Source organism: Falco peregrinus, chromosome 13, assembly GCF_023634155.1.
Source record: "Falco peregrinus isolate bFalPer1 chromosome 13, bFalPer1.pri, whole genome shotgun sequence".
In the NCBI taxonomy this organism is placed as follows: Eukaryota; Metazoa; Chordata; class Aves; order Falconiformes; family Falconidae; genus Falco; species Falco peregrinus.
This window is the reverse complement of record NC_073733.1, coordinates 7,226,770-7,254,760: the sequence shown is the minus strand read 5'-3', so window position 1 is coordinate 7,254,760 and position 27,991 is coordinate 7,226,770. Positions and strand designations below refer to the sequence as shown.

The 27,991-nt window shown below is 36.5% G+C and overlaps 1 protein-coding gene across 5 annotated transcripts in view; it reads left to right on the top strand.

Moving 5' to 3' along the window:
* Positions 1-24,080, top strand: part of STAG2 (STAG2 cohesin complex component) — an 82,211-nt gene extending 58,131 nt beyond the window's left edge. For 2 of the 5 annotated variants that reach the window (XM_055817904.1, XM_055817905.1), the window contains exons 16-34: positions 442-545; positions 1,414-1,506; positions 1,721-1,810; positions 2,862-3,065; positions 4,627-4,697; positions 5,084-5,171; positions 5,281-5,361; positions 8,603-8,695; positions 10,926-11,100; positions 11,567-11,706; positions 12,825-12,926; positions 15,098-15,246; positions 15,781-15,909; positions 16,258-16,463; positions 16,886-17,075; positions 17,191-17,271; positions 18,782-18,908; positions 19,248-19,325; positions 22,166-24,080. In XM_055817904.1, coding sequence (XP_055673879.1) covers positions 442-545; positions 1,414-1,506; positions 1,721-1,810; positions 2,862-3,065; positions 4,627-4,697; positions 5,084-5,171; positions 5,281-5,361; positions 8,603-8,695; positions 10,926-11,100; positions 11,567-11,706; positions 12,825-12,926; positions 15,098-15,246; positions 15,781-15,909; positions 16,258-16,463; positions 16,886-17,075; positions 17,191-17,271; positions 18,782-18,908; positions 19,248-19,325; positions 22,166-22,189 — 2,225 coding nt within the window. In that variant the 3' untranslated portion in view covers positions 22,190-24,080. Of the gene's footprint in view, positions 1-441; positions 546-1,413; positions 1,507-1,720; positions 1,811-2,861; positions 3,066-4,626; positions 4,698-5,083; positions 5,172-5,280; positions 5,362-8,602; positions 8,696-10,925; positions 11,101-11,566; positions 11,707-12,824; positions 12,927-15,097; positions 15,247-15,780; positions 15,910-16,257; positions 16,464-16,885; positions 17,076-17,160; positions 17,272-18,781; positions 18,909-19,247; positions 19,326-19,919; positions 22,067-22,165 lie in introns of those variants that run through there. The other 3 variants (XM_055817901.1, XM_055817902.1, XM_055817903.1) reach the window with 2 other exon arrangements.
* Positions 24,081-27,991: the final 3,911 nt, after the last annotated feature.

The following is a 27,991-nucleotide window of genomic DNA, read 5'->3' as shown; positions in this document are numbered from 1 at the left end:
TATTAGAGAAACTTAAGTTGCTTGTGAAATGGGTTTATTTATTGAGTGTTAAAACTACCCTATGGAAAGAAAGTCATCTCTTCAATGACAGTAAAACCAAACAAACCCCCTTGCATAATTCTGTAATTCATAGGTCTTAGTAAATGGACCTCTAAAAAATGAAAAGGAACTAAAATGATTATAAAACTTGGTATTTGTTTCATCCTGTCCTGTGACTCATCCAGGGATATTCCCTGAATTTTAAAATATTTTATTGTGTTGCTTTATAAGGTGCTTATCCTCTCTGTCCTCTGTGCCACCCCCACCCTTGGAAATGAGCCGTTGGCTTAAATGCATTTCTTCTTTTCTTTTAAAAAAAATCAACAACGTATTTTGATCCTTAGATACTAGTGGAAAATGAGAAATCAAGCTGTGTATTAACATCTGTTTCTTAAATTTCAGCTTTAACGGATAGACAGGAAAGTGCACTGATTGAAATAATGCTTTGTACAATTCGGCAAGCGGCTGAATGTCATCCTCCTGTGGGAAGAGGAACAGGCAAAAGGGTAGGAAGGAAAAAGCTACTTGTCTCGAGATGTGGGAATGGCTATGTGGGGACAGCGTGGGAAGAAGCAGGTTGTAGGTGGTTGCTGCTGAAGGGACTGGAGTCAGAAATTTAGCTTCAGTCTCCGCAGCCTTCACTACCTGGCTAGTTCACTTTTTCCTGGACTCTGGTGCATGCTTCATACTGTTCGGACTATTGCATTTGTTTTTACTATTAGAAGTAGTACATAATTGATTTTTAAAGAAGTATTGGTTGGAAAGGAGAACAAAAACCAATGTCTGGGAAAGTGAAAACTATTTTCAGTTTCAAAGGGTGAAATCAGGGAAGGGAATATACTTCATAGGCTCTTTGGAAGGAGGGCAGTCCAGCCAGTTGGTTTTCTCTGATTATATAGAGTTTAGGCAGCTCTCTTTTAATGGGGCATTAAGCAGGGAAGGGAACTGCTTTCAAGACTTTTTGCAGCTTTTGGTAAGAAACCCATTTAGGTACAGATTGGAAAATTGTATGAAGATCAGATTGACATATGAATTGAATACATTTCATTAAAAATCATAAATAAGCTGAAAGGTTTGCTGTTCTGTCATTGTCAAGAGAAGCATGCTGATCATGGTATTTTGTTGCAGGGTAGGTAAACCTTTTGTTCTAGATTGTCAGTTCTGTTCTCAAGATACTCTCAGTAGTAGGTGTAACTTTGAATTACATTTTTTGGGTGGTGAATGTATTTTTTTAATTGGCTTTTTTTTTTTACTATATTGATACTTTACAATTGTATTAGAAGGTCTGTGTACCTAATTGTCATTTCATTAATGAAAATGAAACTTTGCACCAGAACTTGAAATTGTAAAACTCTCTCAATACCAATATTTTAGGTGCTGACAGCAAAGGAAAAGAAAACACAGTTAGATGACAGGACAAAAATTACTGAACTTTTTGCAGTGGCACTTCCTCAGTTGCTAGCAAAGGTAGGTGTAATTCCATTTCTTGCTGATGGACTGTTGAAATAAATGTAGTAACACATACACATGTAAATATATATGTAGTTTCTGTAACTAACTGTATGTCTTGCACAAGTCTTCTTTTTTTCTTACTGGTCTTTGTTAGTATTTGATTGTTCTATAACAAATTGTGATGTCCAAGACACTTTCATTTAAACATTTTTCTTTGTCAATTTTACAGTATTCTGTAGATGCAGAAAAGGTCACCAACTTATTGCAGTTGCCACAGTACTTTGATTTGGAAATTTATACAACAGGGCGATTAGAAAAGGTAAGGTAACATTTAATAACACTTAATACAGAAGGAGAAAACCCACAATTTAGACTTAGTCATTGGAATTCCAGTCACCATTGTAGGTGTGGGGTTTTTTTGAGTGAGACCTTATTTATTGTAACCCTTATTGAGAATGAGACTTGGACTTCAGAATTGTTACTGTATTCTTAGAGACACTGGAAGTTGGAGTTTTCTAAGGCCTCTATAGCAATAGAGAATCTTGCCAGTTCGATGAATTTTTTGCGAGAGCATTTATTTTTTGGTTATGGTCACGTCTGAGGTATGCTGCCAGACAGATAAAGCTTGTAGAAGTAGCTTGATAATTCTCTTTTTCATGCAATGAAGACGGTGGTGTATTAGTTTCAGTGATCATAAAAAGGCAAAAGCTACCAGATGACAAATTATGTAGTTACCGCTCTCATTTTATCTGCTGTGGGGATGGAGAAAACAGAGGTGAGAACAGCTTACCCCAACTTCTTCTCAAATGCAATATTTTGCTCTATTGTGAAGCAAGTAGCTGGAAATCATTAGGGTCAAAACAGCCATAAAATGTTTAGTTGACAGCATAACCTAGCAGTGATAGAGCAGCAGTGAGCAACTCAGGTTGAAGGAAGGCATGTAAGAACAACTGAAGTTGGTTTCAGTGCTGATACTTGAGTGTTATGAAACTAAATCTTCAATTATACAGCTTTTAAGACGATTTATAAATGTTTGTGTGAGTGGGAGATAAATGCTTCTGTGTTGTTCAGTTGTCACTGGAAATTCAAGTGTTGGATGAAACCATACTGACAATTGCAAATTTTTAATGACTTTTAAAATGCATTGAATCTTTAGCCTTTGACAAGCTCCTACTTAATTTTTGCTAAATAGATTTTTTACTGAGAAGCTTCATGAGCTTTATAGAAGTTGTGTTCTGTATCATAGTTACAAAAGTAATAAATTGATTTTATCTTTTAAAATTCCTTAAGGTTAATTCAAGATATGTGCACACGCATGCGTGTATATATATGAATACATAATTTTTTTCCATGCCTCATCTTTCTTGTAGCATTTGGATGCCTTACTGCGACAAATCCGGGATATTGTGGAGAAGCACACAGATATAGATGTTTTGGAAGCCTGTTCCAAAACGTACCACGCTCTCTGTAATGAAGAATTCACAATCTTTAACAGGGTTGACATTGCAAGAAGTCAGTTAATAGATGAACTGGCAGACAAGTTTAATCGTCTTCTTGAAGACTTCCTGCAAGAGGTATTTTAATATGCAAGATCAACGTTTCCTGCCCTTGTAAAATATTTCCAGTATGTTGTTCTGCCTTCCCATGCAAGTCAGTGAGTTTAGGGGTGGAAATTTCCCTCTGACTTTCAAACCTGCTAAGTGAAGCACAATAATACAACAGTATCATTGCTGTGATTATGTGATCTCAGACTGTTCTTTTATACAATGACAGTGAGTCTTTAATCTCTTGTTGATAAGTGTCTTTTGGGAATTTGAGCTAAGTTTCAGATAAACTACAAAATTACGTAAACTTTTCACCTTTAGGTTCTTAAGCTGATGCTTTTGAGAGATGTAGCATTGTAATTCCACTAGGATTCTTCTCAGGTGTACTAGTGTTGCTAGTCTTGCCCTGTGATTGCACGTTGCTGTTGTTAAAATCTCTAGAAAACACTCCCCCTCCCTTCCTGAATGCAAGCAGATGCAGTTAATAGCTTAAAAATTGCTTTGTTCCCACACTGTGCTAATCTGAAGAGTGCGAATTTTCTAATACAGTATTTAACTTCGCTACGTGGGTTCTCTGACATTCAGACAAAACTTGTTTCTCCTCCTCCTCATACGTGATAAGGAGCATGGGAGGTTTCTCTGGCGGCTTCATTCTGCACACTTCACGGATGCAGACTTATTTTATCAAGCTTTACTCTTGTTCCTCTCGCTTATTGGCCTGAACCAGGACTCCACTCTAGAAACCCTAGGCATACATGGACTATGTAAGAAATGTGCCTAGTAATCCATTTATTTCTCCCTTTGTGAGGAGAAGGAAGAGGTAAAGCAAGGAAATGAAATGTCAGACAGTTGGCTTGAAGGGAAATGGCAAATGCTGCGGTAGAGGTGTTGACATCTGTAGTGCTTGAGGTTGTGCAACAACAGAAAGTGAAATGCATGGGACTTGTAGTATCTCTGGTACACTGAGGAGGAGTTTCTGTGACCTTAGAGTTTATCATGCGTACTTACATAGGTAGTTCTTGGACCCTTTCCTTTTTACTCCTTTTCTTTCTCTAAATGCAAGTTTGTCAGAACTTGTGGGAAAATTAGAACAGAACACATTCTTACCTCTGTCAAAGGCTTTTTCCTGTGATTAAAGTAAGATTGAGGTAGTGACCTGTGGCCCATCTAGTCCAGTATCTATTGTCTGACAGTGGCCTCTGCTGGATTCTTCAGAGAAAATTGAAGCACCTACATAATAACATTGTATTCTGCTAGCCTAGACTTTTTTTCCCTCCTTCTCCCTCCTCCCCACCCCCCTCTTCTGTTTCTCCTTGTGCTGCTATTTCTAAACATGAACTGCTACTTTCACTCTGAAACTCTTTTAACTATTCTAAAAACAAATGTGTCATTGATAAATAATTTAAATACAGTTCTCTCTGGTGGTTGTTGGTTCAGTTTAGGGGTGGGTGTTTGTGTTTTGGGGCTTGGTGTTATTAAATTTGGGTGTTGGGGTTTTTTTGTTCCTTTTTTTTGGTGTGTTTTTATCTTTAGTTCCTTAGTTTGCTTAGTATACATTGCTTGGGATTCTTACTATATGATTATTAAATAGGGGGAGGAACCTGATGAAGATGATGCATATCAAGTCTTGTCAACACTGAAAAGAATCACTGCTTTTCACAAGTAAGTAGGCTTCTGCAAACATCTGTCAGGGTTTGTGGTGTGTGGGATTCTTTTTGTTTGTTTTTAATTTGATATCTTAACTTTTTAATGCAACTTGGAGGTTTTTTTGTTTAGCATGAATGTTTAGTGTTGTGCACAACATCACACGTTTTGAATATATGAAGAAATACATACAAAACTGAAATCATCTGGGCTTTTTTTTTTGTTGGTTTGGTTGGGGCTTTTTTGTATTGTTGGGGTTTGGGGGAGTATTCATGGCGGGTATTTTTTTGGTGGTTGCTTTTAAAAATGTTTTAGACCAGTTAAACTTTTAGTGGTTGTTAACATCACATTGCAGAAATGATGATAGTTAAATTACATCTTTGCTTCATTTCTAATGCTTCCAGTGCACATGACCTATCAAGATGGGACTTGTTTGGCTGCAACTACAAGTTATTGAAAACTGGCATTGAAAATGGAGACATGCCAGAACAGGTCTGTAGTTAAAATGTGTTTTTTACGTACAACAATAAATAGCTTTTGTTGCTGTCTTTTATTGGTCTTTGTCATCTAACATGTTTTTTTTTTTTCCTTTTGATTTCAGATCGTTATTCATGCACTGCAGTGTACTCATTATGTAATCCTTTGGCAGCTAGCAAAAATTACTGAAAGCAGTTCCACAAAGGTATGCCTCGTGCCAGTTGTATTAGTAAATAAACATTTGTACATACCTGCAGTATCATCAAGTGGGAACTCTGATGGTGTTAATTAAGACTAAGATTTTCTTGTTGTTGCTGTTTTGGCTTTTTTTTTGGGGTGTGTGTGTGTGTGTGTGTGTGTTGGTTTTTTTTCCCCCCCTGTTATACTGATACATGCCTAAATCTGCTTTTCTAGTAAGTTCTTCAAAATTCATCATTTTGGTAGTGGAATGTTTGACTTTTAAACCTAGAATTTCTCTATAAATTGTTACATTTTTAATATTTAAATGTCATACTATGTTTAATTTGGTAGAATTTTAAAGTTATTGCAGTAAATTAATGCAATACCTGTTAGTCTGGCACAGCAACAATGCTGAGGAGGGATAGAATACCAATTATAAACCACAGCATAGTCAGTCTTACTACTCCAGTAGTGGGTTTGAACTGTGAAACGGTGAAGTGTCAGTGAGACAGAAGAATTTGCATACTGTCGTAGTAGTATTATTGCTTAGTATGTTGTAATCCTACTTTTTGCTCTTCATCAGCATGAAGTTATTAAGTTAAATTTCAAACTTTCTCAGGGAATAGTAAGAGGGACTGTTCTGGTTCTATGTATAGTAATCTTGAAGGGCAAAGCTCTGGCAAATGTCATCTTTCTAATTTCACTTCTTGAAAATCTTGGAGGAAGGATTAGGGTTTCTTGTGTCCACTGGATAGCGTTGCTTCAGGAGGGTGATTAGGTGGTTTGATGTGTGGACTGCTTAATGAAAGATGGGTTTAGAACGGAGTTCGTAAGCACTGAAACATTTTGATGATTTCTTTAACTAAAAATAAAAGCTGTAATCAAACACTTTTTCTGGAAGCCCTCTGCAGTCCTGTAAGAAGGGTACATTTTGTGTCCTTTCGCCAGAAACTTATGGTGGAGTTGTACTTTCTTATTGGAGTTACTGATAACAACACATCTTTGTCAGAGGTGAAATAAGTACGCTTTTCAGGTTTTTAAAATACTTTGATAGCCACAGTTACAATTAATTTAAGAAGTAAGTTGTAGGCATCTGCTGTAATTTGCTAGGGAGAAAACAATTCATTACATTAAAAGATATATAATCAATACATTTTAATTTGTGATTATTGTAATAATGGATTATTAACTAAACTTACTTGAATGTGATGTATATTTTTTTCTTCAGGGTATGGTAGTATGAGCTTCTGGTAGATACAGCAGTGGAGAAGCATGCTCTATTACTTGTACTAATGGTTTCTATAACAGGACACGTTTGAGGTTATGGTGGTTTTTTCTTTTTTTTTTCTTCTCTTTTTTTCTTTTTTCTTTTCTCTTTTTTCTTTTTTTTTTTTTTTTTTCCTCCTTATCACATTAACACTTCACTAGTCCAATAAACAATCTTGGCCTTACTGATTCAGTAATTGCAAGCTGAAGATGTGTTAAATAAATGTGAACTTCAGCGCTGGCTGGCTAGCTAGTTTACCCGTGTAGGTTTTAATGGCTTTTAACATTTCCAAAACTAAAAATACCAAATAGGAAGAGGATATGTAATTGTTGAGAACCACTTCTGTAAGTGAAGGCTTTGTAGGCATTTTTAGTTTATTCTTTAAAGGGTAAATAGGTCTTGAGTTTAGTAATAGTAATAGTGATTAAAGCTTTATCATGATCATGACAGCAGAGGCTGAGCTAAATAGTGAAAGGTTAGGTGAGAAAGGAAGATTAACTTAGCTATTTTTCAGTAAAATGTAATTTGTAATACTTCCAGCAGGAATGAAGAGAACTTACTTGAAAAGTGGTCCTTTATTGAGATAGTTTTCTGCTCCTGTATAATAAAATTTGGTAAATTCAAAGCTTTTGTAAGTTTAATTTCTGAACCACAACTATTTTATTACATTTGACTTCTGCCAAACGTACCAGGTACATACAGAAGTCCCATTAATTTCTGTTCAATGCCAATGTGACATAACAGCAAAGAAGTTGAAGCACAGAACTAGAAGTGACACTATATTTACTATATGTACTGTGCTTTAAGATTTTTTTTTGTTGTTGTTGTTCATTGGTTTTGGGTTTTGTTCTGTGACAGAATTAACCGCTGTGTGCTGTTTGTGAATAGAATGTCTATGGAATTAGCTACATAATACAGGCTGCTAAAATAAAAGACTATATAAATAGCTCAATTTTTATTAAAATTTAAACCAACAATTCTGTATAAAGGAAAGAAAAAATCCCACATGTCATTCTCTTAACATCAGTATAGTAATCTGAATGGCAAATCTTGAGAGAAAAGGATTTATGTCGGGAAGGTGTTCATATTATACTTAAACTCATAGTCAAGAAGCAGCTGTTGCTTTTGTGATTCCTTTTGAGATTAAATGATGCATTGTACCAGTATGTTACCTTCTTTCTTGAGACTTGGTTTATGTTGCATGGGACAGTTTTAAAACTTATCTCAGGGGTATTTCTTTGTCTGAACTGATGCTGTTTACACAGTTGGTCTTTCATAGTATGACCTCCCAGGTTCGACATGGGCTAGAATCTTCATATGATTGAGTTAACACCAACTATGCCGCATATGTGGATGATGTTTGACCAGTTTGATACATTTATTTGCTCATTAATCTACTTTTCTGGAAGTTCTGCGACACTTAGAAAACCACACTGTGGGTTTGTTTTTTTCAATGGAAGAGGGGAAGAAAGCCCCAATTCTCATTTGCCATTTTACTATATCCTTAAGTAGTGAGTTAAAGTAAAATAATACCATGTAGCCTCGTCTGTTGTAGTTACAAACAGCTATCGAAAATCTATCCTCTAGGTGGAAAATACAGATATTTTAAAGAGAAAATGCTGTATGCTCTGGGTTGTTGTTGTTGGATTGGGTTGGGTTTGTTTGTTTGAGGTTTTTTCCCCTGTTTTGCTTGTTTACTTGGAGGGTGTGTGTTGGGCTTTTTTTAGATTTGGGTTTGGATTTTTTTCTGTTAGTGAAGTTATTTATTAAAAAAAACTATTTTCCTTCCAACTTCCATTTCTTTTTGCGGTACACAGTATGACAAATTTGAGGAAATTGCTACTTGCTATTTTTATTTGTAATAATGATTTTTAATAACACAGTGGACTTGAATGTTAACTACATATGAGGTCTGTGGTGGATAACTTTGTGAAAATGCGTCTAAATGTGACTAAAACTGAAAAAGAAAAACTGTTATATGAAATCCTTCTCTTTAAAGGAGGATCTTCTACGTCTGAAGAAGCAGATGAGAGTGTTCTGTCAAATCTGTCAACACTACCTGACCAACGTGAACACCGCCGTTAAGGAACAGGTTAGTTAGTGTTTTTAATCCTTGTAGTCTTCTAATATTACACTTCTAAAGCTGTTAAAAAGTTCATCTTGCTAGATTTTTAGTGCTTATGTGGGAATGTGGTCTGTCTTGGATGTTCAGGCTGAATGCCTTTTTAGCGTGAGTAACATACTGTACTTGTATGCTTGCCCTCCTTTAGGTAGTTTAGGTAGGATTTCAGGATCAATCTAAACCTGATTCTTTCAAGTAATTTTAGGCAGCATAAACTTTTATTCAGAGGGGTTGTTTGTTTGTTTCTTTAAACAGTGACCATGCGCCTTCCTGGTTTGTAAGTTAGATAGGAGAGTTCCATTTCAAACTTCTTGCTTACCACGTGGTCATGGCACACACATCCAGCAGAGCTAATTATGGATTCATAGGTTCAGAGCTGGAAGAGCTAGGGATGGCTATTTACAAGAAAGAAGTTACTTTCTTAGTGCTATCTTTGAATGCTTTTACATTTTTGCATTATTTTTTTTGTGGTCACCCATAGGTACACACACACATTGGTCAATTGTTAACAGTATTGTTTAGAGATATTTGGAGACCGTTCTAGCAAATGCTTGGAAGCCTCAACAACAATGTAGTACTTGTAGAAAGTGTGAGCAGTTTTCATTTTACTAGTTTCATTCAACCCCCCATATAGTTGTCCTTTGTGGGGAGAGTTTTAGCTGGAACTAAGTTCCTGTATGTTTCGGGCATGAGGTATGTAGGTATTTAGTCCATGCAAGTAGTGCCTGACATTTCAGGCAGGAGACAAAAGTCCTGTCTTTTTTTGAAGAAAAATGTAGGCATGAAGGTTTTGAGGGTTTCTTGTTTTTCTTCTGTTTCTAAAAGTGTTGAGACATCGTCTTGGGAAATACTTGTCTTGAGTTCTGAGGGTAACTGGCTCAAAGGAAAAGGTTAAACTGTTGGGACTGAGTCTCTTCAGTCTGTGGTCGAATAGTTCTCTAGCCAGGACACTCAGAGGACTTTCAGGTTCTAGTGAAGAGCAAAAACTGAGAGCAGGATTAATTCAAAGTAAATGCTTTTAATAATCTTCAGAACGCTAAAATGAAGAAAATAAAATATGTCTCTATGGGAGAAGGGCCAAACTATCTTCTGGGTATGCTTTTCTAATTAAACAAGTAGGAAGCCAAGAGCCTTTTTTCTGCTGAAGGTATTAACCTGATTGAGCTTGAAGTTGAAAATCTGGTTCACTGAGTCGCACAACTGCAGCGTCTGAAACTCTTGCCATCACAAGAGTATTCCTGGAACTAAATAGTCATGTTCTGTCAGAGAGCTACCTAGTGTCAAAATCACAAGGTTTAGGCTGCGAAAGCATGAGTAACAAAAATTACTGAAGCACCGAGTAGGTTTCTTTAAAAGTTACATAACTCAGGCTCAGGTGAACACTCTGGAAACTGGAACTGCCTCAGTCACACAGGGCATGGAGCCGTGGCTCTGCTCTCCTCTCATCTCATGGAAGGGCGCAAGGGCCTGCAGAGTAGCATGTCTGTTTTTCTGACTGGGAAGTTAGTAATAATACTTGCTTTGAGGAGTTAAGAGAACAGTTGTGTTCATTAAAATGGAAGTACTTAAGAGATTAGAGTCCAAAGAGATGAGGTGCAGCACTAAGCAGCATGTGGCCTTGGTCTGTTAGTTCGATGAATGTCACTCTAGGTACTGATACATTTGAACTTTATGGGGAGGTGGGGAACAGACATTTAAATCGTATGTCAGACGCACAAGTTAGCAAAATGAAGAGGTGGTTCCTTTTTTCAGAAGCAAGACTTACTTTAGGATTTAAAGGGATTGAGTGACCTCAGCTGTTAGATGTTTTACAAGTGTGATGGAAAGCATTGAAAAGAAAAAAGGAGGCTCTGCTGTGGCTGCTGTCCACAAAGTTCTCTAGTGACCTAACGTAGTATCTGTCAGGCAAAATTTGGAAGTTTCAGAATTTGGGCGTTTCAGGTTCCTCATGTTTTAATCTCACAATGTTTTGACATTTAGTTGTCTTCATCTATACATTATTTTTATATGAAGACCCAGTCTTCATATAGCAACCTGCTGTAAGAAGCTATGCTTATTTTGACTTCCAGTTGGCCTGTGTAGTTGTTTAGGACTTAAGTGGCCTGTATACACCACTGGGCTCTTCAGTATTTTGTTAAGTGGGAATAAGTTATTCTAAACAGCGTTCAAGCAAGTTTTTACTGAGGTTTCTTTCTAACAGGCTTTCACAATTCTGTGTGATGTGTTGATGATCTTCAGTCATCAGATTATGACAGGAGGACGTGACATGTTGGAGCCACTTGTTTACACTCCTGATTCTTCATTGCAATCTGAACTACTCAGTTTTATTTTAGATCATGTCTTCATCGATCAGGATGATGATAATAATAGTGCAGGTTTGTACAAAACTTAACATTTCCTTTGTATTATTTGCCTTCTGATTAATGTATTTGCCTATGCTTTTTTGTGTTGGGGGTGGGGTGTTGTGGGGGTTTTTGTTTGTTTGTTTATTTCTTTTGTTTTGCGGTTTGGGGGGGGGGGGGGGGGGGTGTTGTTCCTCGCATTGAGAAGTGTGCATGGGCACAGAGGTTGGTTTGTCTTCTAAATGTCAGCAGCTGGTTGAAGCACTTTATGTTTTGGGGACATGTAGGATAATCATGGTGAAGGTTTGGTTTAATAGGCACAAATATATATGTTTCTTTATCAGGAAAAGAGACTTGTCGGTGGGCAATGAAGTGCGCTGCTGTCAGAAATGAGATTTGGTTTTCTGAATCCTGTCCATTAGCCCACATCACTTTATATGTATTGCTTAAATATGAAGTATTTAAACCTGACAGCTTTCATGTTCTGAACTCTTTCTAGATGGACAGCAGGACGATGAAGCTAGCAAAATTGAAGCATTGCACAAACGAAGAAATCTACTTGCAGCTTTCTGTAAACTCATTGTATATACTGTGGTGGAAATGAATACAGCTGCAGACATTTTCAAGCAATATATGAAGGTAAATTTGGAAGCCTAGGAGCGATACTTCATAAAACTAGAATATAGTAGCTGTGGATTTTTTAATTATTGATTATTATTTTTTTACCTTGCAAGATAATTGATACAAAATGTGAAGAACTTAAAAGTCCAAAGTTTGTAGGCCTTTAAAAGTTCTTTTTCTGTCAGAAGGGAAAAAAATGACTGAGATTAGCTTCACAGTCTGTAGGTAGTGGGGGAGGGAGGGAGGAAGCCTGATCACTATTTTTATGTGCTTTTCAGTAGCTTTATAATCTTACCCCGATTGATGGTATATTTTTAATTCAGCTGTTAGTTTACCAGGCCTTTTGAGAATCTTCTCACAAAGACAACAACATGATGTCAAGTCTCATCCAATAATTCCAGCTTAAGCTTTGTAGAATAGAAACAAGAGTTTTGAGAGTTCCACCCACTACTCCATGCTCCCTGCAATGTGATCTTTATATCAGTTTTTGTCTTTCTTAAATATAAAACCCCCTTCTTGGCTCCTGGGATTCACAGTTGCACAGTAATATAAGCTCTCATTTTGTGAACATGATAAAGCTTTGCTCCTTGGTGATTACCTTAAAAAATTTTCTGTCTTGAGTGCCCTACAAATACTTTGAATCTCTAAATAAGTGAGTCTTTATTGAACCTATAAAGAACTGAATAGGCAGCTGTCTGCATTGGAAAAATTACGGCTGTGATGCTGTCCAAAAGTGTCCTTTCAGCTGAGAAAACAGAAAACTCCTCATCAGAGTTACAGGAGTTACTACAAAGATTAAATTCTGATCTTGTACCCTGAAGGGGTGAACATGTGTCATTAACAAATGTGTCATGGCCTTGAAGACAAATAGGTCATTCTGCCTCTAAAGCAATACTGATGACAAGAGTGAAAAGGAGTGGATATACTCTTTCTTGATTTGAGGGGGTTTTAGCGTTTTGGAGTGGTTTAGGATATCATTTTGATGACGCAATCATGAACATGTTAGGTTTTGTTCCTTTTGAGTGTTCAAAATTTTTTTCAAATGGCAAATCCTAATGTTGTTTTCTGAAGAATTCAGTAGTTGTAATGTTTTCAACTAAAATTGAAAGTTAACCCTTTTTTTTTATTTTTCCTAGTATTACAATGACTATGGTGATATTATTAAAGAAACAATGAGTAAAACAAGACAGATAGACAAAATCCAGTGTGCTAAAACGCTTATTCTTAGTTTGCAGCAGGTAAGAATGATTTATAATGTTTTTGTGCATGAAAATTCCATACTGTAGATCATATCCTGTTGCTTAATAGCTAGTGAGAGGTATTAATGAAGAAATTCTTACAAAAGGTAGGGATAAATAGGTCTAAATTTAAACACATTTTCTGCAAATATTTAAAAAACGGACAGAAGTTTTCCTGTATTTACCAGATCCTGCGCTACAAAAGGTATATTGAGGGGCTGATAAATATGAAATGAATTTTACTCTGTGATACCTTCTTAACTCTAAAACACTAGTTTGAGTCACGTATTGAGAAACATGTTGCGAAACTGCTAGTTTACTTATTTATGAGCAGATAAACAAGGGAAAACGCTTCCTGCCTTGTGGTGGGGTTTTGTGGTGACATTTGGGGCGTGGGGGTGATTGCTGAGGTTTGGGTTTGGGGTGTTGTGGTGGGTTTTTTTTTTTGTTTTTTTGGTTTGGATTTGGGGTCTTTTCCCTTTTTCTTTTTAACTTTTCTGAATAGTAATGGGAAGTTTTAGTAATTCAGTATTTCTTAATGTTTGGTAGGGGCTTCACCCATCTTTGAAATTAAAACATGATTTAATGCTCTCTTCAGTAAATGAGCTTGTTTGTGTGGAGACCTGATGAATTCAGTCGAGGTCAGAGTCGGATTCATCTGCTCACATGAACCATCTGCATGAATCTTATTTACAGGATCAGAACAATAAAGCCATACCTCTGCAAACCACTGTAATCCAGCGTAGATCTCTGCTACTGTTGAAAGGAAAAATGTGTACCCCAAGTTGTCCTCTCTCTCCCCATGCCTGTTTTTCTGGACTGAGGTCATACAGCTACATAGTGGATATAGATATAGATACTCATCCTGGTTGAGAAATACTCAGAAAAAGTCCATAATGAAGCCCCTAAGCTGGTTAATCTATATGGATATTGCCGATACAAGGGAGGATGAGGCCTTTCCTTTTGGTAACAGCAAGTAGCTGGTGGACCTGCAGCATAAAATATGCAACTAAATACTCCTACAGTTTTTGCTGACTTTTCACCAGAGTTCAGAAATTTTTGTGGTAAATACTATTCTTATTAGTGTCTTCTGTATTATGAATAACCAGCCCCTTATATTTTAAAGGGCAGGCAGAGGAATGTAGTGAGTACAATTACACATGTAATAGAGAGGCAGTTACATGATTCTTACATGCCAATAAGAATAGTAACATGAAGGGACCCAAGTGTTATAAAACAAACAAACAATAAAACCCCACATGTAAAGTTAAACACGTAACTAGCATTTTTTCCAGGAAATTTTTTTAAAAAGACAAGCTAACCAGAGAAGAAATAATAGACGTGATAGTGGATAAAGGGAATAAGTAAGTTGCAATGAGCTATGCCAACATAAGAGAAAAATGTGCAAATATGGGTCAAAACATTTCTACAAACAAGATGTTAAGGTTCATAGCCCTAGTAAGTCTGGTTTTGGTTTATTTTGTGTTATATGAGAGGGTGAAGGGTGAGTGTGTTAGACAAATTTAGAAAATAATAGAAAAATTGACTGTTGAAGAGAATTCAGTCAAGTTCAGTAGGATGAGAAAAGGATTGATCAAAGATTGTGAAGTTCAGAGTGGCTTTGCCAGCTATTGATGAATAGTTAAAAGTGAGTCTCGGTGGCAGAGTTTCTGGTGTCTTTGGCAACTTTCCTGAAGACATGTTTCTGTTTGAGAATTTCTTCATTATACTTGTATTTGAAAAGATATTAAAAAAATTAATTGTAAAGTAGTGGTTTGACAGACTGTAATAGTAAAGATCAGGTGAGAATTTACCCTGTTTATTTCTTTTCTGTTAGTGTATGTATAAGGGAATCCTACTGTAATTCTTAGTATTCTCAACTCTAGAATGCCTCATTTAGGGAAATGCTGAAATTGTCATCCAGCATATTTACAGTTTGATGCGTGCTTGGACAGTGTGCATTTCGAGGATTAACTCTGAAGTGCAGGCTCTTCAAGAGTAGCCTTGACATGGCTTTCCTAAACCTCCATGTTTGTCTGTTGGGGTTGTCGAATTAAGAAAAAAGAACGCTGTAAAACACTTTTTTTGGTGAAACTTAGTTCTGTGTCAATTGGTCCAAAGTTTGCTGTAATATTTTAATAAATGAAAGTCTCCCTTTTTGTTTCATACAGCTTTTCAATGAAATGATTCAAGAAAATGGTTATAATTTTGACAGATCATCACCGACATTCAGTGGCATAAAGGAACTTGCTCGACGTTTTGCTTTAACGTTTGGACTGGATCAGCTGAAAACAAGAGAAGCTATTGCTATGTTACACAAGTAATTGTGTGCTTTGTATTACTTCCCTTTTTGTAAACACTTCTTGACTAATGTTAAAATATCTTCACAGTCTTTCAAAATTTAATACAAAAAGCATCAGCACTGGAGATGATACAGCCCATTTATAAATTAGGAGATGGACTGCAGTTTTCTCTGTGAATTAAACGCAAATATTAAATAATGTTAATGTTCTTCAGCATCTCTGTATAAGCTCGTAAATGATAGTGCTATTGATGCTCTCATGAAAAAGTATTTTTAGTGTCTTACTCATGACAGTAAGAACTGATCCACTTCATTGTTAGTGGTGGTCATGTTGGCCTTATGCAGAGAACTTGAAATGCAAGGTAGAAACATCATGACAAAAAGAGTGTGTCCAGATTCAAATTGGCTTTTTTTTTTCCCCCCAGAACATGGAAACATTGAGTTACTGCTTTCTTGATATAGAGGAAAGGTGTTCAGTGTTGATAGCTCCCAGTGCTTAAACTTTTTCTTTAGTTTATGCTGTATGTGACTTAATTTTTAAATTTTTCTTAGGGATGGCATAGAATTTGCTTTTAAAGAGCCTAATCCACAAGGTGAGAGCCAGCCACCATTAAATCTGGCGTTTCTTGATATTCTGAGTGAGTTCTCCTCCAAACTTCTCAGACAAGACAAAAGAACAGTGTAAGTATTTTCTCAATATTCTTAATATTTGTAATGATAACCATAAAAGTCGCACATCTGAATAAATATGTGTTTGTGTATTGCATTCACCTAAAGTGGAATCTTTGGCGTATCAAGATCATTTTGTACTAAGACAGTCAGGTATAATCACAAAGGGTAAACTGTATTGTCCTTGTTGTTCTCATTTTGTGGTGGTTGAACAGAAATGGTATTTTGGCTTTGCTGTTGTTCAGGCCTATTTGTTAACTAGATGAGGAGCATTGCGTGTTAATTTCAGTACTTACCTTCCCATGTTAACATCTTGTTACAGATAGTTTGCATCTTTGTAATTATTTTTTCTATTTAAAGGTATGTTTACTTGGAGAAGTTTATGACCTTTCAGATGTCTCTACGAAGAGAAGATGTGTGGCTGCCTCTCATGTCCTACAGAAACTCGTTATTAGCTGGTGGGGATGATGATACTATGTCAGTGATTAGTGGAATTAGTAGTCGAGGATCTACAGTAAGAAATAAAAAGACAAAGCCAGCAACAGGGAAGCGGAAAGTACCTGAAGGTAGAACTTTTCTCATCTTAAAATATATTAGAGTAGACATTTGTGTAAAACTATACATGCTGATCCTTGTTCATTGGCTTGAGTGAATTTGTATGCTTAAATGTATTTTTTTAAAACAGGATTACTTCTCTGCATGTATAAGTCTTAGTGGAAAAACTATAAGAGTCTGAATAAACATAACACTGATTCGCAAAAGAAAATAAAGGCACTGTGCTGCTTCGAGTCACAGAATATAAGAGCGTTTACAATACTCTAGCCATTGGTTATAAATCCAGGCCATTTGGGGCACATGTAAGACTTTGGGGCAAAAAGTAAAGAAATTGATTCTCAGTGGGCAGAAAGTACATATGTTTACGTCACGTTAAAGCATTCAGTTTTAGACTAATGAAAAAAATTTACTGACGTCCTGTGTTTCCTTCCAGCTGAAGAAAGCAGCAGTAGTGACAGTATGTGGCTGAACAGGGAGCAGACAATGCACACGCCAGTCATGATGCAGACGCCTCAGCTCACTTCCACAATAATGAGGGAGCCCAAGAGATTGCGACCTGAGGAAAGTTATATGGGTGTCTATCCTATGCAGCCTGAACACCACCAAGCTCCCCTCGATTACAAGTACGTAGATGAGTAGGTCTGCTTTGTGTTAGTGTTCATACACAAAACCAGTTCATGTTTAAAATAGAATAATGGTCTTTTTAAGCACGCAAGTAACGTGGATGTTGGCTCAAAGGCAACAGGAAGAAGCCGCGCGACAACAGGAGAGGGCAGCGATGAACTACGTCAAGCTGAGAACCAACTTGCAACATGCTATGTGAGTGAGAGTGAAACCTTCCTTCAGTGGTTTGGGGAGGAGAGGGTTTAGTAAGTGCTTTTAAGTTGGATACATGTCCTAGTTCCCAAGTAATGTTTTTCTGTGTCTTTACAATTTTAAGTTGCCCTAGAAAAGCAGTTGTAAAAGTGCATGTGATGAGTTGAGCAGAATAGATAAGTTTGATTTCTTGCTTGCTTTTCAACTTAGATTCCAGAAAATCTAAACAGCAGTGAGCTCTGTGAAAAAGGGAACCAGTTGTTGAACTGAATGCTGTCTGTGGCATCTGAAACATCATCTTTATGTATTCCTAACTGCAGTCATTTTTAGAAATAGAACATTAAAAATTAGTTTTTTAAGTAAGTGTTCAGTGTATGAAGCAGAAAGTTTCTGCTCTGTTTAATTCTACTATTCCTTTTTCCTTCGACGTCTGAGTTGTAAGTTTAGTGTTCAGCTGCTTTGTTTCTGAAGAAAAAGCATTCCTTTTAAAGAAACTGCTCTGTTCAACATTTCTGTGATTGATACAGATTTTGTCTGACCTAAACTGACACTCAAGTTGAGAGGAATCTTGTAGTATCAGCTTTTGTAGAACTTCCCAACCCAAACACACAAAAACCTTGTGAAGTCCTCCTTAGAGTGAACAAAGATGAAGACAGTTTAATGTTTCTTAAATGGATGTTGTCCTTCAGAGGTCATACATTCTTATTGTAACGTCACTTACTATAGCATGGATTTGACATTCAGGCTAATGAAATAAGGTTCCACGGCTAGTTTAGCTGAGGAGAGGAAGACTAGTTTTAGAAGTTCGCTGCTTTAATGAAGACTGTGAGGTTTTGCAGAAGAAAAGTACAAGCTGTGAACTAAACCCATGAACATATATGTGGAAGAGCTTTACACCTTTCCCCTGCTTGTTTTTAATTACATATGTAACATAGTTTCAGTGGTCTGGGGTTTTTTTTCAATATAAGTGACACCAATTAGTATAATTAGAATGACTCCTTTTCTGATAAGGTCTGGTGTTGCACATACATGTTGCAAGAAGCGAGGATGAAGGACTATGTGGGAATGTCTGAAAATGAATTTATGTATCCAATTTATCGCAAAGATGTTCTTTCTTGCCTTCTCAAAAGGCAGGAACGGTTTTTCTTTAGGTGGCAAAATTTAGGTTCTTTCTCACTTGAGCATAAATACTTGCATGTAAATCTCTGAATTGGATGTGGGTTTGATCTGCTTATCAGTTCCCACCGCCTCTCAGAATACCCATCTAGAGATGTACCACAAAGTTACATAAGTTGATCTTTGTTAGTCGTTCTCCCTCACTCTCTTAGTGTCTTCTAGCTGGTTAAATACCAACTATAATAGTAGTTACGCATTTATTTAATTACTTGATCTGTTTTGTGTAAAGGAATTGCCATTTGTTGGCAGTTCCTTACCAAACATTAGCTTTAAAAATATTCAGATGGGGCTTCACTTGATTTAATGCTAAACTATATGCTTTTTCTTTTCATTTCAGTCGACGTGGCACAAGTCTAATGGAAGATGATGAAGAGCCAATTGTTGAAGATGTAATGATGTCATCAGAAGGGCGGATTGAAGATCTCAATGAAGGCATGGATTTTGACACCATGGACATAGACCTAGTAAGAAATTTACTTGTCTTCTCAGTGGATTTTGGATTCGTATTTCTGCTTTTAAAGTAGGATATTTAAATCAAATTTTACTTCTGGTGAAACAGAAAAATCTTGTTGATCTCCATATTCTGAAACGGCTGTGCCACTGTCTGTATACAAGTGCCATCTGTTCTAACTGCCATACAGAAAACAAGAATGTTTCCTGTAGTAATAATAATGTGAGAGATGAACATTTATCCCCTGTAAATTCTTACCCCGTGAAAGTTCAGCTTCAGTTATTATAGTCTAAAACCTCTTGGTTTTTTTCTGAAGTTACAGTTAATGTCTTTGTTTGCTTGCTTTCTAAAGCCACCATCAAAGAACAGGAGAGAAAGAACGGAACTAAAACCAGATTTCTTTGACCCCGCTTCAATCATGGATGAATCGGTAGGTTAACTTACATAAGAGGAAAATAATGTAAAATCAGTCTGAAGGTTACAGTACTCTCTTCAAATTTTAAATGGAAGGAGTGCAATCTTTAGGTTGTCTTCATTAGCTTATTTTGGCAGACTGGTACAGTCAGTGAAATATTTTACACTGTAATTCAGCTTCATAAACTCTAAGGTAGTTAATGTTCTTTGGAAGTTTATAGGATTTTTGTTCTTAATACTTTATATGTGGCTATGTAAAAATCAAAAGCCTTTGAAACTGAGAAGAAAACACATCTGGTATGGAAAAGACCCTTGCAGAGGTTGGTAGCAAAGAGCTTTAAAAAAATAGAAATAAAACCTGTGCATACACAATATTAAAGGCAAGTTTCCTGTTGTGATGAGCTTAGTTGAATGACTGATGTCATTACCAATTGTCAGCATTGGATGGTTTGCGGGTTTGGTTTTTTTTTTGGTTTGAGTTTTGGGTGTTTTTTTTTTCTTTTTTAATTGGCATATTTACTTTTTGTACTAAGTAAGATAATGGAGAAAATAGAGATAATACAGATACTTGTTTATAGAGATGAGAGGTATTTTTTCTTTCCATATAAAGTTTTAGGTCCAAAACATCCGAAGTCTGTAGTTTCTGCTTGCAGTTGCCCTTTTTTCCGACTTGATAAATCTGCAGTCTCTATTCTCTTTAAAAAATCTGCATGAGGGATTCCTTCTGTCTTGAACCACTTGTAATGTATGCAGCCATTTTTGACCTTGTGTAGCTGGTACAAAATTACACTGGAAATAACAAGCTGCAGCAAGCCAGCAGAGGACAGTACAACAAGGCTTCCTGGGAATCTTGGACAGCTTGGTGGAATTTGGAAGACGGTTATGTATTTTTTTACAGTATTGTTGCAGCGTGTGAACCTGCTCTTGTTATGGGAAAAAGAAGACTTAAATACTGTTTTAAATGCAAATCCATATATTTTGTACCAGTAGGCCTTTACTTTAGTAATAATGAATCAGATTAGGTTGTACATCTAGCTGTTGTGTGTTCTGTTCTTGAAGTAACACCAAGAAAGTTTATCACCTGTTTTCTGACGTTTGTTTTGAAAGAGTTCTTCCCCTCCCCTTTCTTGATTTTTAATCGATTTGATCTGTGAAACACCAGCCACTTTTTATTCTGGCAATGCTGAAAATGTGGTCTTCTGCAGGTGCGTTTCATGGATTTCAGAAAACCTTTGGCTTTTCAGTTTCTAAAATCAATTCAGAATAGTTTCAATAGGTTCACCGTTAGCGAGGTGTCTTTCCTGGTGCTTGATTTCTCATCCATCCCGCCCCGTCAGCCCGGGCTTTGCCGGGCGCTGCTCATTGCAGTGTGGGCGCCTCCCCACATGATGGCAGCCGGTGACAGCGGCATTGCCGGCCCTGCCATCCCTGCCATCCCTGCCGGCCCTGCCATCCCTGCCTGTGCCCCTGCTCGGAGAGCGGTGGTGCCCTGCAGGGCATTGGTACGGGCAGGGGGCACCACCTAGCAAACCTTTCCCCCAGGCAGGATGCAGCAGGGGGGGTGGTCCTGGAAGCAGGACTACAGAAAACAGCTGCATCCCAGATGCTCTATAGCGTAAACCCCACCGCGATTGCTTTAACTAAACGGGGGAAAGCTCTGCCGATAGTTTAGGAGGCAACATGAATCCATATGACATCGGAGCTCAACTTATCAGTCAGTATTTTAAATGTAAAAAACCAATTTCATAAATGCAAAAAAAAAAAAATAATCTTCTCTGAATAAAGTTAATTTGCTTTATTCATATAATTTATTTCAGAATTCCATTACTCTCTTGGAGTTGTTGCACTTGTTTTCAATAGATCTAGACGTAATAAAGCTGTTTAATTTATTCAGATGCACATGGTTTATGGTCAAAATTTTAGTCTGTCTTCTCGTTTTTTGATGTGTCCACTTACTGCTGGCACCAGAGGCAGTTCTGTCTTCGTGTGCTATGTTGTATGATGCATCTAAAGTGAATTTAATGCGAAGAACAGTAAAAACTGGTTTGTAAACAGATAAATGTGAACAGCAGTGTTAAGGTTCAGGAAAATTAAGTCTCTCGTGGCTCTCTCTGATTTTATAAAGTCCTATAAAAGCTAAGACAGTCACAAGATCTGGATCTTCTGAGATGGTTTGTCTGGCATATCAGTGGTGATCCCTACTTCCATTGGCGTAGAAAACTATATGGCTTGCTCCCACGTGGGAAGTGGAAACTGACTCTTCGTTTCAGGAAAGCTTTTTCTTCACTTAATCACGCAGTCTCCTGAAGGACAGCATTTTGATTTTACCTGATCATTGCTTGATTTTTTTCACTGTCTTCCTGACAGACTTGATACATTTAATAGGAAATATTAAGTTTATGTGCTGGCTAGCCACTCTGAGGCAACCTGTTGTTTTTATGAACAGACACAGCAGCAGCCAGCGTCTATAGAGTGTTTTGTCCCAGGCCAAGTTACTGGAAGCTACAGCTGTAGAATGCCATTGTCAAAAGAAGTATAAGTTAGTCAACTAACTAAAAATTATTTTTCAATTATTACCTAAAATAATTGAAGCACAGGCTTTTATCACATCCCTACTGGATCTAGCTAACTTCAAGTGTGGGAAAAATCTTTTCTAACGAATGAGGTGCCCTTTTCATATTATTACATAAATCAGAAGTGTTTATTATTACATAAATCTGGTTTGGAAGAAAAATAAACTTATAATGCCTTAACATATCTTGAAGTGTCTTAATCTTAAATCATATACTAATTGCTTTGTTTTTGTTAACTGTGTAGTAGACTACAAATTGACACCATTTCTAACTTTTTTTTTAGGTTCTTGGGGTGTCAATGTTTTAATACCAGAGCAGCAAATAAATCAGTGGTGAAGTCATTTTCTAAGTGGAAGAGGAAGTTTTTCAATACAAAATTGTGGTAGATACAGTGAAATTCTGAACAGATTTTTCTCTAAGGAGAATGACATGCTTTCAAGATCAAGTGCATTGAAGGGGCAGTTTTGTTTGCCTGAAAAAAAAAGAAATGTAAAGGACAAGTAAACAATTTGAGGATAAGCTACACTTTTTTTTTTGTTGGGGAAAAAAAAATCAATATTTTATTTATGTGCTATCAGTTTATTTCCGGAACATAAGAAGTATTCCCTCTGAGTTTTAACCTAACAGTCTGAGAGGAGGTGTTTGGTACAGATGTGAGCCCCTCTCTATACATTTGCTGGCTATACTAAATAATCGTGAGCTCTGCTGGATTGCTGTTTACATCCGTGAACTGAAATAATAGATGGATTGGTTTTCTTACAGTGATAGAACCAGAAGAGTGTCAGTATTTTAAATTAAATGCAAACTTCAGCAACGGAAGGTTTGTATTAATCATGGAAAAAATACGTAAAGCAGAACTTTAACAACTTTTTAATCTAAACCACACTTTTAGTCCAAAAGCTTCATGCTATCCTTCTCAGAAAGGTCCATAAACTATGAACCATCAGAAGGTAACAGATCTCAGTCATGCTTGCCCATTACCAACCCTGAAAGTTTGCTTGTCCTTTAAGAAAAATGTAATGTTGTGAAATTCCTTCCAGTAGTGCCACTGTATTTTGTCTCCAAATAAAAGAAGCTTATTGTAGTATGTTTGCAGAAAAATTCTAAACAAAAATTATACAGCTTATTAGAGTGTGGGAATAGGGATCTAAATTTTAAATAAAATTATATATATATATAAATTGGTGCTGATTTTATAATTGCGCAGTTTGTTTAGTTTTTTCTTACTTTTAAATTCCAACTTAAAATTATGAGGTTTCAGAAATATATTGAAAGTTTAACAATGTTTAAAAATAGAAGAGCATGAGAATTCATGCTTTAAAAATGATTTTTAAATTTGTATTTTATATTGTTTTATCTATCTGTCTTTGCAAGCAGTCTTCAGGTTAAAGATACTTCTAACAGGTTACAGTACATTTCCTCTGTATGTAAATTAGATTGGATAATAGAAATTCATAAACAACCCATAATATTCTTTGAAAGCTAAGCTTTAAACTTCATTTTGTGTCCATTCACAAATAAATTAAATTTGGTCTAAAACAGAAAGTGGATCTATGCCATTTTGACATTGACTCATTTTGCAAGGCTTAGGCAGCTAGACATCATTTTAAAGGAAATATTAACTTATATTACATATGTATATTTTTTGTCAGTTGTCTCTCAGTTCTTGAGGTATATTATTTTAATCATTCCATGCCTTAATATGCTTGCAATACAAGAATCTCCCCAAATGGGTGAATACAAAAAGGCTTCCTGTTTTTAGACTCGGAAATTAAACATTCGGCTGTGGTAGCCAAAAACCATAGATTATCTAAAGGATCATGATAAAATATAATTATTTTACTAAGTCATGGGGTAACAACAAACTCAAAACTAGATCTGCCTAACTCATTTTACATAAATAAATACTCTCATGTCTAAAAGTACTGCCTATATTGTTTTTCACACCACTGCATTTAATAGAACTGCTGAGAGGACTGTATATATGATTTTAAACTTAAGTTGATTTTTCTTACTCTTGAAGGAGTGTTTCTTTGTGAAAGCAGTTCTTACAGCTTTGTTTTCAACCAGCTAAAAATGTTTTATATATTTACCTTAACCTGTTGTCCTCCACATTCTATTGTCCTAATTGTACTGTTTTCTGATTTGTATTTATGTCTTGAGACAGTAACTTTTTGAATAAAAATAAACCTACAGTATGTTGTATGTTTGATCTTTTTAAATCGGGGTTAGGGGAGGACAGTGAAGAAGGGGGTATGAGTAATGCAAATGTTATGTTTATAGAAATCAAAATCTTTTTCCATGTCTTTTAAGTGTTTGTCTCAGAGTTGGGATAATGTATGAAAAACTGCACTGTTTTATATTTGTAATAAATTGTACAAGTTTTTAAAATGTGAATAAAGCACTAATTGGGTAATAATTTAAAGTAGAAAACTTAATGCAATCATGATTGTTTTACATATGCTTTAATTTGAGATAAACTTGTTAAAGAATTAGTGTAAATACAGAGTGAGCTTTTCAAGAGGTTAGTACCTGCAAATAAAATTTTTAAAATTTGTATAGAACTTTTACATGCCAAGAAATGAATGGTTAATTATTTTTGTGTTACGTTTTTTAAAGGTTTATCAATAGCCTTTCTGTTGGTTTCATTTTCCTATTAACTTTTAACTGACATTATTCAGAATGCTTTTGATTCAGACGTTGGAGGTACTGTATATAGTCCATTTGAAATACCACTGAAAGTGTATGCTACTTCCCATTTCTTACCTTATCATGCACCTGATAAACATTCTAAGCTTAATTGGCAAGACAGCAAGGAAATGAGGGGAAAAACCCTAAACATCTCTTCCCCCCCCCACTCCCCTCTCCTCAACTACTGAGCAGCTCTGGCTGTGGCTTGAAAACTCTTTTCTGTTACAAGGCTTTGTAAAGGAGTCATTTTAAAATTGTCGCGATAATACTTCTGATCCTTGCTAATGTAACTTTGGATGGGTTGTTTATTATTATTATTATTATCATAATTATTATTACTACTACTACTACAAATGTTCATTCCTGTCTCTAAATCCTGCTGTAAGTTCAATAGTATCTTGTGGAAAATGGTTTTAGTAGGTTCTAAGTTTATAACACAAGAAAAATACCTTCACTATACAATGTAAAGTCTGTTCTAGTTATACCGTTTTGCTACAAAAGCCTGTAAATGAAAGAAATTTGAGTTTTGAAGAGATACGTGATAAAAATGTAGAAAACAACAAACAATTCTGAGAAAGTAAAGCCTGTCCTCTAGGTTACCAAAGAGGCCACAGAGAAGGTACTGACACAGAATGAAATTCAAAGGAATAGTCTTCACATATTCTGTAAAAAGTATTTCTTGATATTAAACAACCAAAGACAATATGTAAGTTAGTGATTGCTGTTTGTTTGTTTGTTTGTTTGTTTCCCTTTGGACGGTGTGGTGCCGGATTCCTGTAGCTTGGTAGAACCAGTAAATCCTCATCCCTGATCTCAGTATAACTAAATAATTGCCTCTTTAAAAATTACTGATCTCTTTTCCTGGTAATTTACACAAGCACTTGCACTAGCATGGGATTGCAGGATACTGATACTGTTAACTTTCACTTCCTGCCCATAAAAAGTCTAGTGAGTTTTTTGAGATACTGTGATTCACAGTGGTGTTTTGCTGCTTTTCAACTTAAAGCTACCTTGTTCATTTTTATTTATTTTTTTTTAATAGCCTGATGAATGTCATGGGCTTGTTCATTCTTTGAAGCATTTGTCAAAACTGTCAATTTGTGCTTCAGAATTCTTTTGGTAAAACGCTAATTGTTTTTTTAAAACGAATTATACTTGTTCCTTCTTAACTGCTTTAATTTAGTTTTCTTTAATCAGTTTATAATACTGAAATGCAGCTTAGGCCATTCCCTCATTTTCCATAATCTTAAGCAAGCTCTAGCACTGAAATTGTTTAATTTCTGATATTTATTGGCATACGCAAGGGATCATACCTGTGATGGAAGTGGGTGATGGCACGTAACTTGGAAAACAAGGCAATGTAGGACAATACTATTAATAACTTGATTAAAAAGTAACAATTTGGTCTCCGTTGTGCCTGTCATTTTCCTCACTGGTCTTTCTCTCCTGCATTCCTCCTTCATGTTGCTGAGCCTTCTTGAATGTGTTTCTGTGATTAAATCTTAATTTTTGTATTTCTTAGAGGTTTTTAATAGCTAGACTTCGAGTCATTACAGATTTTGTAAATGAGTGCCTTCCAACTAGAAGTTCAGTTGCTTTTTTTTTAATTAGCTATTGCCAGTTTTTATAGATATAAATCAGTGTCATACAGTGGTAAGAAGCCATAACCATGCCCAGAAAAATAATCCAAAGTATATTAAAGTGATTGGATGGATGGCTGACAGAACCCCAGAGGAAAACTTCACGGTTCTAGAAAATATGGACAGTTCTTCAGAATGCAATCCTGTTGCCCAAAATGATGGTGTAATTTCTGCCAAGCTTTTCTGAAAGTCTTCTTGATGGGAGAAGAGGAGGAAAGGCCATCATATTTTGCCTATATTAACTATTTTTGTCAAAGAAGAAGCTGCCGTTACTAGTTTCAAGAGTGACATTTGGGTTTTTTTCGTAACAGCTTGAATTCAACACTTTTAGAAAAGCTATTCAAATACAATTAATACAGTCAACTATAAATAGTAGAGCCTCTAGGGGTCTTGGAACATCTCAAATTAGGAAGGAGACGTGAAGTTGGTGTAGTTATTTCATGAAAGCATTCAGGTCCTACAACAAGGTTTTGGAGAAACTAGTTTGGTGACAGTTTGAGTCAGGGCGGGTAGTGCCAGGTCAGATCAGTGTGATCCGCAGCAGTTTGTTTCAAATTTGTGAGCTGGGGCCATGCCTAGAATGCTCTCTAAGTGACCAGTGTTGTGTTTATTTCCATTCTTTAAGAGTGCCTTTGAGAAACTTATTTTCCCCTTCCATTTTTTTTCCCTCCCTTTTTTTCTGGATGCTAATGTTATGATTTACATGTCAGAACTGTAGCAGGGACGGTATCCTTGTGCGTATTTAGCCCTTCTCTAGACTGCCCATCCAGTAGGTTTGACCTTGACTTTTCTGTGTACCTTGCTCTCAAAATTGCCTCCAACATCTCTCTGCAGGCGTTGTAAGGTGGTGGTTCCTTGGGAACTGCATGAGCACCGTGCCCTAGTTGGTGTGAGCCGTAGTGGGTTTGGTTGGCTCGGAGCTGGGGCGCGCGCGACAGCACCTTCTCCGCGTTCTGGTCTGGCGCTGCTCAGCCTGAGGATCTGATCGTGCTTCAGCCTTTGAGCGCGGTGGTGGCAGCTCCACGTGAAACCTCTTCCTTACGGCGCCATATGGCCATTCCAGGAAGCCACGCAATTTGCTGTTGCTATTTAAATAGCAGTTAAACCACAGTTCTTGAGTGACGTACGTGCAGATCTCTTAACGCACTCTCTTCACTGCTTTATATTGTTTTCTTTTGAGCCTGCTGAACTCCACCAAAAGCAAAAAAGCAGACCACATCCACTTGTTTTTCATATCATGCACAAAAGCACTTAAAGATGTGGCATATCTTACATTTTCCCTGTTCTTTGTATTTTTCTTAAAATACCGAGCTGTCTTTTACACAACTGTTCTTACTTATCAACTGACAAAACTCGTCTTTTCATTATTTCTGTTGCTGGCTTATAATCTTTTGAATCTTGAAAAGCGGATATTTTGGGGGGTGAGGTGGGGGGAGCGGTTTTTTAACTGAAGTCTTCCATTACAGCCAGGAATTGAAGCGCTCTGTGAAACCTAGCGTGGATTAGGGAAGTGGCTTTTGTCAGTAAAAATGCTGTCTTGTCAGTTCCATCCTGTCTGAGGTACTGATAGCGTTATGGTTTAAGGGCATATTGTGTAAATGCTTGTAACTGGAGAAGCCTGCAGATTTGGACTATCAGTAGTTTTCCTTGTTTAGGAACTTTTTTTTCCCCCTCTTCCTCATATCAATAGCTTGTACTTGATGAAAGCAGCTTGGTTTGAAGTGCCATGAAACTAAAAGGAACAGATGTTCTATTTAAAGTTGCTTCCATTACAAATT